Genomic DNA, 13568 nt, shown 5'->3' with positions numbered 1-13568 from the left:
TCTCCGGACTTGGCCAGCCGATGACCTCAGTGCCAACGAGCAGCTCGTGGGCCCCCACGCGTCCGGCGTGAACTCCATCCTGCCCAAGGAGCACGGCAGCCAGTTTTTCTACCTGCCCATCATCAAGCATAGTGATGAGGAGGTAATTGACCCCCCCCTTTCCGTTCCTGGGCGTCAGGTGAGTGCACCTGCCTCTGGGCCTGTCTTCCCGTCAGACGCTCTGGTCTGCTTTGGGGGAGAGGACTGGGGACTTGAAAATGTTGGGTGTGTGTTTTTGCACAGCAAAAGGGAGGAGAAACCTATGATTCAGTGGGGTCGCGTGTCTCTTCTTGCTCTCGTTTGGGGTGTCAAACCGCAGCCCCTGAGCTGGGTATTTCCCTGTCCTCCACCCTTCTCCTGTCCTTAGGTTTCAGCCACGGCCTCCTGGGACTCCTCCGTGCATGATTCCGTCCACCTGAATAGGGTCACGCCGCAGAACGAAAGGATTTACCTAATAGTGAAGACCACTGTCCAGCTCAGCCACCCGGCCGCTATGGAGTTAGTATTACGAAAAAGGATTGCGGCCAATATTTACAACAAACAGGTAGTAACGGGGCCTGATTCTGCTGTTGCCTACCTGAGCTGGAAGTTTCTTCCTTCCCCCTATCATGAAGTCGTGTTCTGTGGTGCTGAGACAGTGGGCGTGCGAGCTGCCACCACACTAGCCAAGTTACAGTCCGATTCCTGTTGACCCCCGACGAGGGGGCATGAGGCCGGCACAGGGAGATGTCACCCACGAGAGACATGCCTCCTTGGCCGACTTTGACCCCCATAATCCTAAGAGGCAGCAGAGCTCTGACACGGCACTGTTTGAAAAAGGCTAAGTGCCAAGTCTGAGCAGGTTTATGACAAAACAGGACGAGGGGCAGGTCCAAATAAATCGTTGCTGCTTCCCCAGATCTCATCCTGCAGGTGCTGCCAACAAAATGGACCCTCCACTTTCCTCCCGTGTGAGGATAGATTGATTAAACCCTGTCCGATCACTGGGTGCCTGGGTGGCACAGTCAGCTGACGTCCAGCTCTGCTTGAAATTATCTCTCCTCCTGTCCCTCCTGCTTATGTGCCCGCACGATCTCTCGCTCTCTCTGTCCTTCTCCCTAAAATAAATAAATAGGGGTGTCTAGGTGGCTCAGTGAGTTAAACGTCTGCCTTTCGCTCGGGTCATGATCCCAGGGTCCTGGGATCGAGTCCCACGTTGGGCTCCTGCTCATCGGGGAGCCTGCTTCCCCCTCTCCCTCTGCCCCTTCCCCCTGCTTGCGCTCACTTGCACTCTCATAAATAAATACATAAATAAATTCTTTTAAAAAATAATAAAAATAAATCTTTATTAAAAAATGGACCCCAAATCCCCAAATGGACTACAGATTCTGTCATCTAATCCCCATATGACAGATGGACACTGCTGTCCTCCGGGATCAGAGACCAGGATTTTTCAGTTCTGTTTTTCTGAATATCGTATGTGTATCAAAAACATAGTACTTGATTATACTTCTACAATTTGTAAGATGCCGAATGATTTAAATGTATTTCACATCGCTTGATTCAGCTTTCCTTTCTTACTAGAGCTTCACGCAGAGTCTGAAGAGGAGAATATCATTGAAGAATATATTTTATTCCTGTGGTGTAACCTATGAAATAGTATCCAATATACCAAAGGTAAATATATACATATTACTTTTTTAAAATACTGAAATAGATGTACTGGAGAATGTTAATTCTTAGAACTTCTAAATCATTTTCTCACTACAATTTGGATAAAAATACGATTCACGTGAAAGTATCATCATTAAAAAAAAAAAAAAAGGTATTGTCACTGTTTTCTTGTCCCTTCAGGCAACCGAGGAGATTGAGGACCGGGAGACCCTGGCTCTCATGGCGGCAAGGAGTGAGGATGAAGGCACGTCAGACGGGGAGACCTACATAGAGAAGTACACGCGGGGCGTGCTGCAGGTGGAGAACATTCTGAGCCTCGAACGGCTCCGGCAGGCAAGTTACTGCAGCATCTGGACCAGAGGGCGAGAGCACCAGCCTCCCCCCGGGTGGACAAAGATGAATTTATTTACCAAACACCTTCCCTCTGCATCTGTCAGAGAAGAAGAGTAGCAATCTCCTTAGAGTAGTTACTTTGTCAAAATAGCAAAATGGAAATAATGTCTGCGTTCTGTTCAGCATCTTCTGCTTAAGCCCTGTGCCCAAGTAATTTAGATACATTCCTTCGTTTAATCTTCAAAATGGCCCTTCAAGGGAGATAGACACTGTTAAAATCCCCTTTTGGAAGTGAGAAAGTTGAGGCGAGCAGAAGTTAGCTAGCCTGCCTGAGGCTACACCGCTAAGAAGTTGGTACAAAGTCGGTGGCAAACCAGGAAGACTTGAATCCAGTGTCCATATGCTTAGCCACATGCTCTTACTGTCCCCCTAATTTTGGGGGGTCCGGGTTAACTTCTGCAACAATAGCCGGACAGTCAGCTGAAGCTAACTCACTAGACAGTGCGAGACTGAGACGGGAATTGTCATGTGTAGACGCAGCAGATGAAGTTCATAGAAAGTGCGTCAAGAGCAATGAGAGGGCTGAGATCGGCATTGGTTCGAAAGACCTGCCCTTAGCGGGAGTCCCACTGGAATTGCTGCACGAGTCAAACACAAATCATAAAAGTTGGTGGTCATTTTGCAAATGAGATCTCTCGTTAGGGCTATTTCTTCTCCACTTTCTCTGTCTACCTCTGTAAAAAAATCTACCACATAAATGTTCTTAGTTCAGCAGTTTTCCTGGGTTTAGGTATGGAAAGCGTTTTTGGTAGATGAAGGAAAAAGAAATTAGTGGGACCGTAAGAGTCCAGCTTCTCTAGCTACGGGAGGGAGTGTGGGCTTGACATGATGGGTCTTTCTGTTTTTTCTAAACCGTCCACAATGAACATAATACTGTCTGTCATCAGAGGGTGTTATTTTGACCTTTGCAGGCGGTCACGGTCAAGGAAGCACTGTCCACCAAGGCTCGGCACCTGCGGAGGAGCCTCAGCACCCCGAACGTTCATAACGTGAGCACCCTGCCGAGGCTCTTGCCTCCGGGACGTGTCTCAGGGCCTGCGGTGCGCGCGGGAGGGGACCTGGGCTCACGGTTCCTGGTGTGGGTGTCCACGCAAGCCTCTCCGCTCTCCCCGGGAAACACACCCAGGACCGCAGTGACCGTCCAACGCCTGAGCCTTTAGTGGGGTCTTCCGGATTTCTCTTCAGGAGGTCACGCCCTTGAGATGTAAACTGAACGTAGCTCATTTAAGGGTGGAAGAGGCAGCGACAGGTCCTGGCTGCATGCTGCTCTGTCCTCGCTGCCCTGGTGGATTTTTCTATGTCCCCCAGCAGTGTGATAGGGCACAGGCACCCCCACGTCCATGCTCTCCACATCCGTGGTTTCTCCGTTGACCATTTGATAGTCATTCTCAATCAGTTCATCTAGAAATTCCAGTCGACAGGAACTGCTTCTCAAGGAGGGGACACAGTCATGGGAAGAAAGGACAGACTAGTGCACGGACAGTTTCAAAGCAAGCTCCTCTCCAGAAGCAGTAGAGTAAAGGAACCTGCCCAGGAAGGGCGCAGATCCTTACCTTGCTGCTCTCCAGAATTGCCGAGCAGTGATTACAAACATGGTGACCGTTTATAAGCGCTGCCTTCCAGCCGGCCACAAAGTCACTCCCAGCACATCCTGTAGTCATACGTACAGGTTCCTTCTGACCACAGTGCGATTATTTAGAAACCGATCATTAGAGACTCATACGGTGTGAATTGAAAAATGAAAACTGGTACATACATCAGTGCTTGTGGGATACAATTGAAATGGTATGAGAGGAAAACTAGGCTCCATTCCCTATTACTCTGTTTCTATAGACGAATACTGACAGAGAAAAGGAAAGAACAGAGCCACTCTTAGGGATGTATGTATCTCGTAGCAAAGAGTAAAAAACCCCAAGGGAAAGATCTGGACTAACAGTGAAAGACGGGCCACCTAATGGAGGCTTCTGTCCTCACTCCCAGTCCCCTGTGGACCTACATCTGATCAAGACTTTGAATCTGACTGCTCATGTTTACGGGGGACAGAAGAGAACGCTGAGTGACACAAAAGGAACTCTGTTAGCAAGGGAAGCTCTGGAGGAACAAATGACCTGGAAAAAGGGAAGCGTGTGCACTGCTGTCAGCCTGACTCAGAATTAACTGACTGTGTGTCTGAGTCATGTGGACACGGGGGCTGTCAGATACTGTTTAGGAATCATTTGACTTTTAACACCGTGATAGTGATATTCTGGTTTTGTTTTTGTTTTAAGGTTTTATTTTTTTAAGTAATCTCTGCATCCAACGTGGGGCTTGAACTCATGACTCAAGAGTTGGATGTTCTTCTCACGAAGCCCTCCAGGGACCCCTGTGGTTAGGGTTTTTTTTAAAGGGAGGAGGGATTCTGTATTTTTTAGAGATTCACAGAGAAGTATTTATAGATAAAAGATTTTTAAGTCAAAAAAATCAGAATAAAAGATTTTTAAAGATAATAAATATTAGAGCAGAATTATAATAAATTCAAAGAAGATGCATGAAGATTAGAACAGAGGTGTATGATTAGAAAACCAACAATAGAATCAACAAAGCTGAAAAGTGGGCTTTTTGAAAAAACTGGTCAAATGGACTGACTTCTAGTTAAACTCAGATGAATTGGGGAAGGAAGGAAAATATTGGAATATTGATTCTAATATTATTGACAGCAAAAAGGGATGTATCACTACAGAGAGGACAAAGATTTAGACAGCCTAAGAACAAGCTATGAATAATGTTATAGCAGTAAGTGTAAAAGTGTCAACAAAATGGAATTTTTTTTTTAAAGATTTTATTTATTTATTTGACAGATCACAAGTAGGCAGAAGGGGGACTATGGGAAACAGGCTCCCCGCTGAGCAGAGAATCTGGTGCGGGGCCTAATCCCAGGACCCTGAGATCGTGACCTGAGCCAAAGGCAGAGGCTTAACCCACTGAGCCACCCAGGTGCCCCCAAAATGGAATTTTCTTACAAAAAAGAAATCATAGAAGAAATAGAAAATCTGAATGCAGCTGTTGCCATAAATAAAGCCTAAACTCCTGGAGAGAGAGACTGTGTTCCTTGATGGGAACACATGGTATCCAAAAAATTGGCATATCTCCCTAAACTGATCTGTATAAATTCCCAACCTAATTTCTTATAGGATTTCCTATAAGCTACCCCCAGAATTGCTATGGAGGAGCAGAGTTGAAGGTGCATAAGCTTTATCTACAGCCCAGAGATTCCAGGCCTCCACGTTTCCCCCCCAAGCTCCTTGTAGAAACGCTGGAGGAGATGCTTGGCTGACTGCCTCAGTCAGTAGAGCATGTGGTCCTCAGGCTCAGTCAGGGTGGTGACTTTGAGCCCCACGTTGGACGGAGAGATCACCTAAACTAATAAATAAATAAGTTAGAGTAAAAAAGAAACATAGGATGTGTTTAGAACTGAGTAATGTTGAAATGGTATGCCTGTCAATCGTAGGATACAGCTAGAGTGATACTTAGGGACAGTAACAATAACTTATTTCATCAGTTTGTAACAGAGAAAAATGAAAAGCAGCTTAGATATCTAAAATAGAACAAATAAATTCTGAAACAAAAAAGACCACGTATGGGTGGCTCAGGTGGCGCCTGGGTGGCTCAGAGGGTTGGGCCTCTGCCTTTAGCTCAGGTCATGATCACAGGGTCCTGGGATTGAGCCCTAGGGAGCCTGCTCCCTGCCCTCTCTCTGCCTACGTGTGATCTCTCTGTCAAATAAATAAATAAATAAAATATTTAAAAAAAAAAAAAAAAGACCACGTATGGTGAGATTTCACTTAATGATAAAAATATGCAAAATATATATTACATGTGCATACCTGTTGTATATATTTCTATATAGTTTGTGCATCTACTTTTACATATGAATCCATTTTTGTGAATGTGAGGACGCTACAAAGCCTGTATGGGAATGATCAACCCCAAATTTAGTGCAGTTGTTACTCCTGAGGATTGCAGAAAGAATCGGGGGTTGAGACTATCATACAGGCTTCAACTGTAAATATGACAATACGTTTCTGTGTTTCTGGGTAATTTATGTTAAATACATAAACCACATTGATAAAACCATGGCTCTCTTACAGGTCTCCTCCAGTCGACCAGACCTTTCTGGCTTTGATGAAGACGATAAGGTGTGCACCTATGGTGTGGGCATGACTAGAAGAGTCGAAGTCTGAAAAGTTAGCTCTTGGTGTTTTGGAAATCTCAGGACTTCATGTCTTAATCTTATGCAGATCATTGTCTCCACGTGTCCATTTCCAGGTTCAAATACGTGATGGGAAATTGCTAGGCACTCAGTGTTAACACTGAACCTAGCACATTTTTCTATACCAGCATAGTACTACACCAAATTGAATATATGTGTGTCCATGGGCCTAACCCAAAGTATTATATCAACTGAGGGTTCCTGGAGGGGGGCATAGGGTAACTGGGTGTTGGCATTGGGGAGGGTATGCGTTGTAATGAGCACTGGGTACTATAAAGACTGGTGAACCTTGCAAACCTTTTCCTCTGAAACCAATAACACCTTATATGTGAATTTAAAAAACAAACAGAAAAGTATTATATCTACCATCACAAAATCAGAATTAATTCAACTAGGAAAATTAGGTATTTTAAATTATGGATATTTTGCCACAGGACCTTTCTTGGCAAATACTGCTTGGAGCATATACCTCCTTATTTGGCGAGGGACTGAGTGATTCAAAGAGTACAAACGCGGGTTATGTCACCAAGAAGTTTAAAATCTAGTCTTTTAGGCAGCCAACTCCTGAGAAGTTGCTTAAGATTAAATAAGCTTATATGATGCACAAAGGGAGTTTCCTTAGTGTACCTATACCTTATGCCGGTTTGATCCTTTTAAATCTCAGGTCTGATTTGCCTGGGGCAATCTTAGTGTACGCCTGCTACCCAGGCAAAATTATTAATGGAACCCACTCACTCCAAAAAGCGTTTCACTGTGGTCTCTAAATTATCCAGTCACCCTAGATACATACCAGATTTATCAAGGTGGCTCCTGTTGCCGGGGAAGGGAGGAAAGTGGTTGGGACCTTAGGGATTCAGAAGGGGAGTCACTCCATTTGTAATGTTTTTATTAAATTTTGGACAAATATGATAGGATATGAACATAACACTCTAGCGGTACCCTGGGTCTGACCATAGTTGTCATATTATTCAGCCATTTGTACTTTTCTAGTTGCTTGAAATACTGTATAATGAAAGTAAAGAAGAACATAGAACATGTACTGGCATTTCAAAAGAGGGAAAAAACTCAAATCTGGGTTTCACTTCCAATTTTAAAGGGACTTAATGATCGCTAACCCGTATCTTTCCCTTGTAGGGTTGGCTGGAGAACCAATTAGACATGTCTGACTATAGTTCCAGTTACCAAGATATAGCCTGTTACGGCACTTTGCCCAGGGACTCGCCTCGAAGGAGTAAAGAAAATAGTGGTGAGATTGTTTTTCTGTTTTCCTTTATAATTTCTTAGGCAAAGCATGGGAGGAAGGTTTTTTGTAGGTGGCATTTAATAAGATAGGAACCTGAAATTCTAACACGCTGGATGAGTCTAAGAGAACGTGTCATGTTCACTTACTTCATTTCTTTTTGCATTGGAGTTGGCATATCATCCGATAATAATAATGGGCTTTTTGTGTAATGCTTCACAATTTTCAAATCATATTTTTCCCCACATCATTTCCTGAATTTGAAGTCCCTTTTGAGACACACGTCTTATGTGACGGTTAAACTTAGTTTCGTTTTTTTGTTTGTTTGTTTTGTTTTTACCAAAAGAATACCCTGTGCAATGCTTTTGTACTCAAAAGGCGTTTTTATAAGAATTCTTTGATTCCTAAAGCAGTTTCAGAAATGGTGCCAGAAATGAGTTCAATCAGTGACAGCATTATTACTAACTGTATCATCTTCCGGTGCCCTGAAAGGAATAGTGTTCTTCAAAAACACGAATTAGCTGTTACAGTGCACTGTATATTTTGCCGACTAAATGACATTGTACCAGTGAATTGGGAAGAAAATACATTAGGAGGGAAAGAGGCCCCTAAAAGTAAGACATGAGTCAGGGCAGGAACGCGGAATTTCTCTTCCTTAGTCAAACGGAGCAGGTGGCTTGAGGAAAAACAGAGCTCGCAAGAAAACATAGACAGTATCCATTCCTTGAATACTTATTGAGCCTCTACTTGCTATCCACAGTGAAAGATTCGAAAAGGTGCCATTCTAGATCCTGAAATGGAACTGTGGAATGAGATACATAGAAAATAAGATATTGCAATGACAGAGTGCCCAAATGCATGGAAGGGTCACAGACTCCAGGATTTCAGAGCAAGGGAACACCAGCATGAGCTGAAATCAGCAGCGCTTGGGGCGGGGGGCGGGGGCGGGTAGATCTTGAAAAGAAGTAGAAAATTCAGTTTCTGCTTTCTTCCGTGCTGCCCCGCCCTTGGCTGACTCTTTGTGACTCGGTCACCACCTCTCCACTCTGGCCCACACCAGTTTCGGTCTTTAGCCAAATATTAGCCTTGTTGATTTCTCTGTCGAACTGGATATTCCCATGGCTAGGGGATGCCCGTGCTTCTGGTGTGCCCGTCAATCCATGCCTGTTTGTCTTCCCCAGGTTGTCCATCAGAGAACCCCCACGCCTTAACAGTCAGTCCTTTTAAAGCATTCTCTCCCCAGCCACCAAAGTTTTTCAAACCTTTAATGCCCGTGAAAGAGGAGCATAAGAAAAGGATAGCTCTTGAAGCCAGGCCGCTCCTCAGCCAGGAGGTAAGTGCTGCTGGTCTCTGGGGGGTGGGGGGACGGTGAGCAGGATCATGTTTGGGGGCTGGCGGGGGACGGGGCAGTAACCCTGTCCATGGACGCATGTGGGTCCCCTGGGGACATGGCAGGATTTCTTGCGTGGTGCCCTTGATGTTCTTTTCTGTGTGTTTCCGGCTTTTTGGAGTTTGGGGTTTTTTGGGTTTGTTTTTGTTTTTTGTTTTTTGTTTTAAATCTTCCAAGTGAGAGAGAGAAAGATGTTCCCTGGGTGTTTTGAAACTATGACAGGTTTTATTTATTTATTTGTTTGCGTATTTTTACGGTAATAAAACCAAGGGTGCGATTGGCCGTGGCGTGTGTGTAGTCTCGTCAGAGTCCCTCGGTGGTTGGACTGCAGCCTGCGAAAACTGCACTCCGCGCATGGGATTAGCAGTGTTTGTGTTGCTTTTCTAACTGGCACGTCCGTGCTGAGCGTCCCGGCTGTCAGCGTCTTCTGTATGTGATGCATCTGTGTGTCTTAACCTTTGCAGAGCATGCCTTCCCGTCAGGCACATAACCCGGGCTGCACTGTGCCCTCAGGAAGCAATGGCAGCAGCATGCCCGTAGAGCACAGTAGCAAACGGGACAGGAAGATTGTAAGTTCTGGAACCATGTCTGTCGTCTTGCCTGGTGGTGGGTGTGAGGCGCTTTCACAATCATCCGAATCCTGTACAAGACGTGAAGAGAATGTACTGGGTCTTTGCTTTTTTTTTTTTTTTTCCTTTTTTTCTTTTCTTTAAATGTGATCACTGGTAATGAAATTTTGCATGAATGTGGCCATGACCTGTGATTTTTTTTTTCCCTAAGTGTTCATTCTGTTTTATTGATCTCTTTGCTCAGTAGCAACTTGCTTAGAAAGGGGGACAAGGCACTCTCACGGGTTCTAGTCTTTAAAAAGCATAACCATGAGGTCACTCTCACTGATTCTGAATCTTTCTGATGTGCCCGTGCGTACTGAGCAGATTCTGAAGTTAATCTACCTAGAGGAGTTGCACTTACTCGGAGTGAGTACTCGTGCACTGAGCCGTGGGTGTGTTTGAAAGCTCTTTCCGCATTGCCTGATGCCCTTGCCCAGCTCATTCTGTAGCTTGTAGCCCCCGCCGCCTGTTTGCCATCTCAGGGAGCCCGTGCTCATTTGCTGCACAGTAGGGCCCGGCTCCGCTTCTGGGATGGCTTATCTGTACTTCAGCCACAGGTAGGGAGAAACTCTGCCTGTCAAAGTCATTCCCCCAGCACTTGGTTTTCAAATTACAGATTAGAAAATAGTTTTTAAGACCCTGTATACCAGGCACTTTGCATGATCAAAGATACCTCTTTAAAAAGGGAAAAAGCGAAACAAAACCAAACCTGTGTTCTCGGGCCTGGAAACAGGTTGTCTTAGTTTGTGTCTCAGCTTTCGCTTTCCCATGGCTTCCTAAGTGTGCGTGTGGTCTGATCTGCAGGCAGTGCACGGGAGCTTTCCTCTCCCGGATGCAGCGTGGCAGACCCAGTCCCCACACTCGCTGGTGTGAGGTCCTAATGGTTCTAAAATGCGCCCTGCTGCACACTGCGTGACCCTAACCGGAATTGAACTTGGCTTTGCAGTCGGCCAGCCGTCTGCATGTTTGGAGGGCTGGCGGGTCCTCAGAAATGACCTTCTCATTCCTCCTGCCCACTGAGGTCAAAGAAAAGCCACCATTTCTCCCTCGCCTCTGTCCCTCTCCCCACCATTGCCTCTGTGTTCTCCTGGTCCCTCTATTCTAAGTCCCCATTGTAGTTCCTACTGGAGAAGAGGGTGACTGTCAGCAGCCGCCCCGTATCTCTGAATCCTAATGAATTGCTAAGTCACTTACTTGACTTCCCCTGGCTTAATAAGGCAGCACCATGGGCTAAAAAGGCCACGTGGGCAGCTTGTTACCCCTTCAAACACTCTGGCTCTCTGGCTGATGGGACCTGCCTGTTGGTTGACGTGGAACTTCCCTCCATGTTGCACGAGTACTGAATTTACTCCTCTGTTACTGATAAATTTCGGTAGAACATCCCATCGAGAGACTGCTGGATGACTCTTCTGGGTCTGCCCGGCAGACGGCTTCCCTGTTGACAGTTTGCCTCATTGTTTACTTGCCTTGTAATGTTTTTAAATAAAACTCACCTTGGGGCTTTCAGCTAGCAGAGCGTAGGAGAGAACCAGCCTCCCGTAACTCAGCAGGTCTCAGGTGGCAGGGAGGCTGTGTGTGATCCAACACACCTGGAAGTCTGCTGAGCAGGTTTTGATGGTATCGTCTTTCTTGCTGGAGTCTGGAGCGATCTGCCTCCATCCTCCTTAGAAATCTGACTCAAGGGACGCCTGGGTGGCTCAGTTGGTTGGACGACTGCTTTCGGCTCAGGTCATGATCCCGGAGTCCCGGGATCGAGTCCCGCATCAGGCCCCCAGCTCCACGGGGAGTCTGCTTCTCCCTCTGACCTTCTCCTCACTCATGCTCTCTCTCACTGTCTCTCTCTCAAATAAATAAATAAATAATCTTTAAAAAAAAAGAAAGAAATCTGACTCAAAACAACAGTAGCAACTGAGAAAGAAGGGTGCTCAGCTGGCTCAGTCGGAAGGATACGTGCCTCTTGATTCTGGGTCACAGAGTTCCAGCCCCAACTTGGGTGTAGAAATTGCTTAAATTAAAAAACCTGCAATTTTTTTTTTTTTAAATAAGAGAAAGAAATCAGTCTCAATACTCTTCATCTCTGAAACTCTGATTTATTTCAGATAGCAGCATTTCCAGGATGTTTTGGTAGATTTTAATGATATTACCTGCTTGCTCTGAGGTTCTGTTTCTTTTCGGGAAGTTTTCATTTTATTTCTCCTTTGGCAAATGGACAGAGGCTGCTTTATTTCTTTCTGTTTCTTTATTTCTTTGTTCTCCATTCACTCTCCTTCCTTTTCCATTCTTAAAAAATCAGAGTATGAATCAGTGGTTTGGTCTGATCAAAGGAGGTTGAAATCATTTTTTACAATTTCACATAAAATGTGGTATTCTATAGCTCCTCTTGATTCTTTTATTTTTTTCTTATGTTCACTTAACCAACATCTAGTACGTCCTTAGTTTTTGATGGGTTCAATGCTACCCTTGATTCTTAAAGTAGCGTTTGTTGTCTCATTAGTTTGGGAAGATACACAAGTGTACTTTGTGTCTTGTTTGAATAAGATAAAGGCAACAATACACCTTTGGAATCCATCTTGTTTTTAAGTCATGAAGCAGAGAGAAGGGTAGAAAGGAAATCACTTCTCCCTGGAGTCTTGCATAGACAGCGTATGGTTTATTTCTCCATTTTACAGAAGATGAAACAAAGGACTTGAGTGGCATGCCCAAGGTCTCCCAGTTACTGAGAGCAGAAGAAGAAAGGCCCCATCCCTCTGCAGAATTGGGCTGACCCCAGTGACTTTCGGTGCTCCCTAAAATGGTGCCGTTTCGGTTGGCCTACTGCTATTTCTGACCGGGGCTGCTGGCCTCCTAGCACCATGGACAGAAGTGCTGGGGCCTAGGCTGATACCAGTCCTTCCAGAAAGAGAAGGTCTCCGTGCAGGACAAGTCCCCATTCCAGTGGAAGCAAAAATCACTTTAATCAAGTGAAACTCCTTACGGGGAGTCCCTGCTTTCATGAGGGTTTGGATCCCTTCTTAAAATCAAGCTGTTTCGTCTCTAGGTAAATAGTTGCATAAACCGAATTGCAAAAACCAAATCACAAAGACTGTAGCTCTACAGGGGCTGGAGAGCTGGACTCCATGTGCCCCTTCTAGGGTTAGGGTTCTCATGCTTTGTGTCCTTAAGACATAGTAGGAAGGTGCTAAGCTTAATCTCCTTTCAGATGCTGAGTGTTTCTGGAGTAGAACTTCTATCTAACCACATTCTCTTAAGGTGCAGTTTAAACCAATTTAAGTGCTCTCCCCCCCACCCCTTGCAGGCAATAACTTGATAAACCTTCAGTCTGTTTACATGTTGGGAGACATTTCATCTCTACTCAGTTTTCTTTTTTTCTGGAATTACTTGTCCCTACTCCGCTAGCCTCTCTCTTTGGGTTGTTTCGCTTCCCACGTGCACAACTACGTGCTGATCCCGATTCGAACTTAATCTTGAGCCTTTTGCGGACTCTTCAGTTTTTCCCAAGCTCCTTCTAATCCTTTAGGAATAATTTTTTATCTTCACGAGTTTGACAGATGTGCACACACCTGTTTATACACAGTAAACTCATGACTGAACATTTCATTCAGCAAAGCTGTATTTTAGGAGAACAGGCCTTTCCTCAGTCTTCAGAAGAAATAACTCCAGGCATAAAAAGAGCTCCAGATTATGAATTCTCATATTCAGATTTTGTTTTTCTTAGAGCACCTAATTTACAGTAACTAATTACATCAAAGACTCCCAGTCTTGGGAAATTATATTTCTTTACCAGCATAAATCAGAAGGAAATATGGGGGGTGGGCACCTGGCTGGCCGTCAGGAGAGCATGCTACTCTGACTGTTGATCTCAGGTAGTGGGTTCAAGCCCCACATTGGGTGTGGAGCCTACTTAAAAAGAAAAAAAAAAAAGAAATGTAAGGATACAAACACTAGAAATTCAATTTTGAGTCTAAACACGTCAAGTAGAGAATCTGTAAAATA

The 13568-nt window shown here is 45.0% G+C and overlaps 1 protein-coding gene across 4 annotated transcripts in view; it reads left to right on the top strand.

Moving 5' to 3' along the window:
- The window catches only part of KIF13A (kinesin family member 13A), a 204354-nt gene that overhangs the window by 184249 nt on the left and 6537 nt on the right, over nt 1-13568 (top strand). For 2 of the 4 annotated variants that reach the window (XM_082731796.1, XM_082731795.1), the window contains 9 exons: nt 18-142; nt 407-583; nt 1603-1695; nt 1873-2025; nt 2997-3074; nt 6213-6260; nt 7469-7580; nt 8756-8907; nt 9429-9533. In XM_082731796.1, coding sequence (XP_082587922.1) covers nt 18-142; nt 407-583; nt 1603-1695; nt 1873-2025; nt 2997-3074; nt 6213-6260; nt 7469-7580; nt 8756-8907; nt 9429-9533 — 1043 coding nt within the window. The remainder of the gene's footprint in view (nt 1-17; nt 143-406; nt 584-1602; nt 1696-1872; nt 2026-2996; nt 3075-6212; nt 6261-7468; nt 7581-8755; nt 8908-9428; nt 9534-13568) is intronic. The other 2 variants (XM_082731798.1, XM_082731797.1) reach the window with 1 other exon arrangement.

This window comes from Mustela nivalis (assembly GCF_964662115.1).
Source record: "Mustela nivalis genome assembly, chromosome: 5".
In the NCBI taxonomy this organism is placed as follows: Eukaryota; Metazoa; Chordata; class Mammalia; order Carnivora; family Mustelidae; genus Mustela; species Mustela nivalis.
The sequence above is the reverse complement of the archived record's forward strand: the minus strand, read 5'-3'. Positions and strand labels throughout refer to the sequence as shown.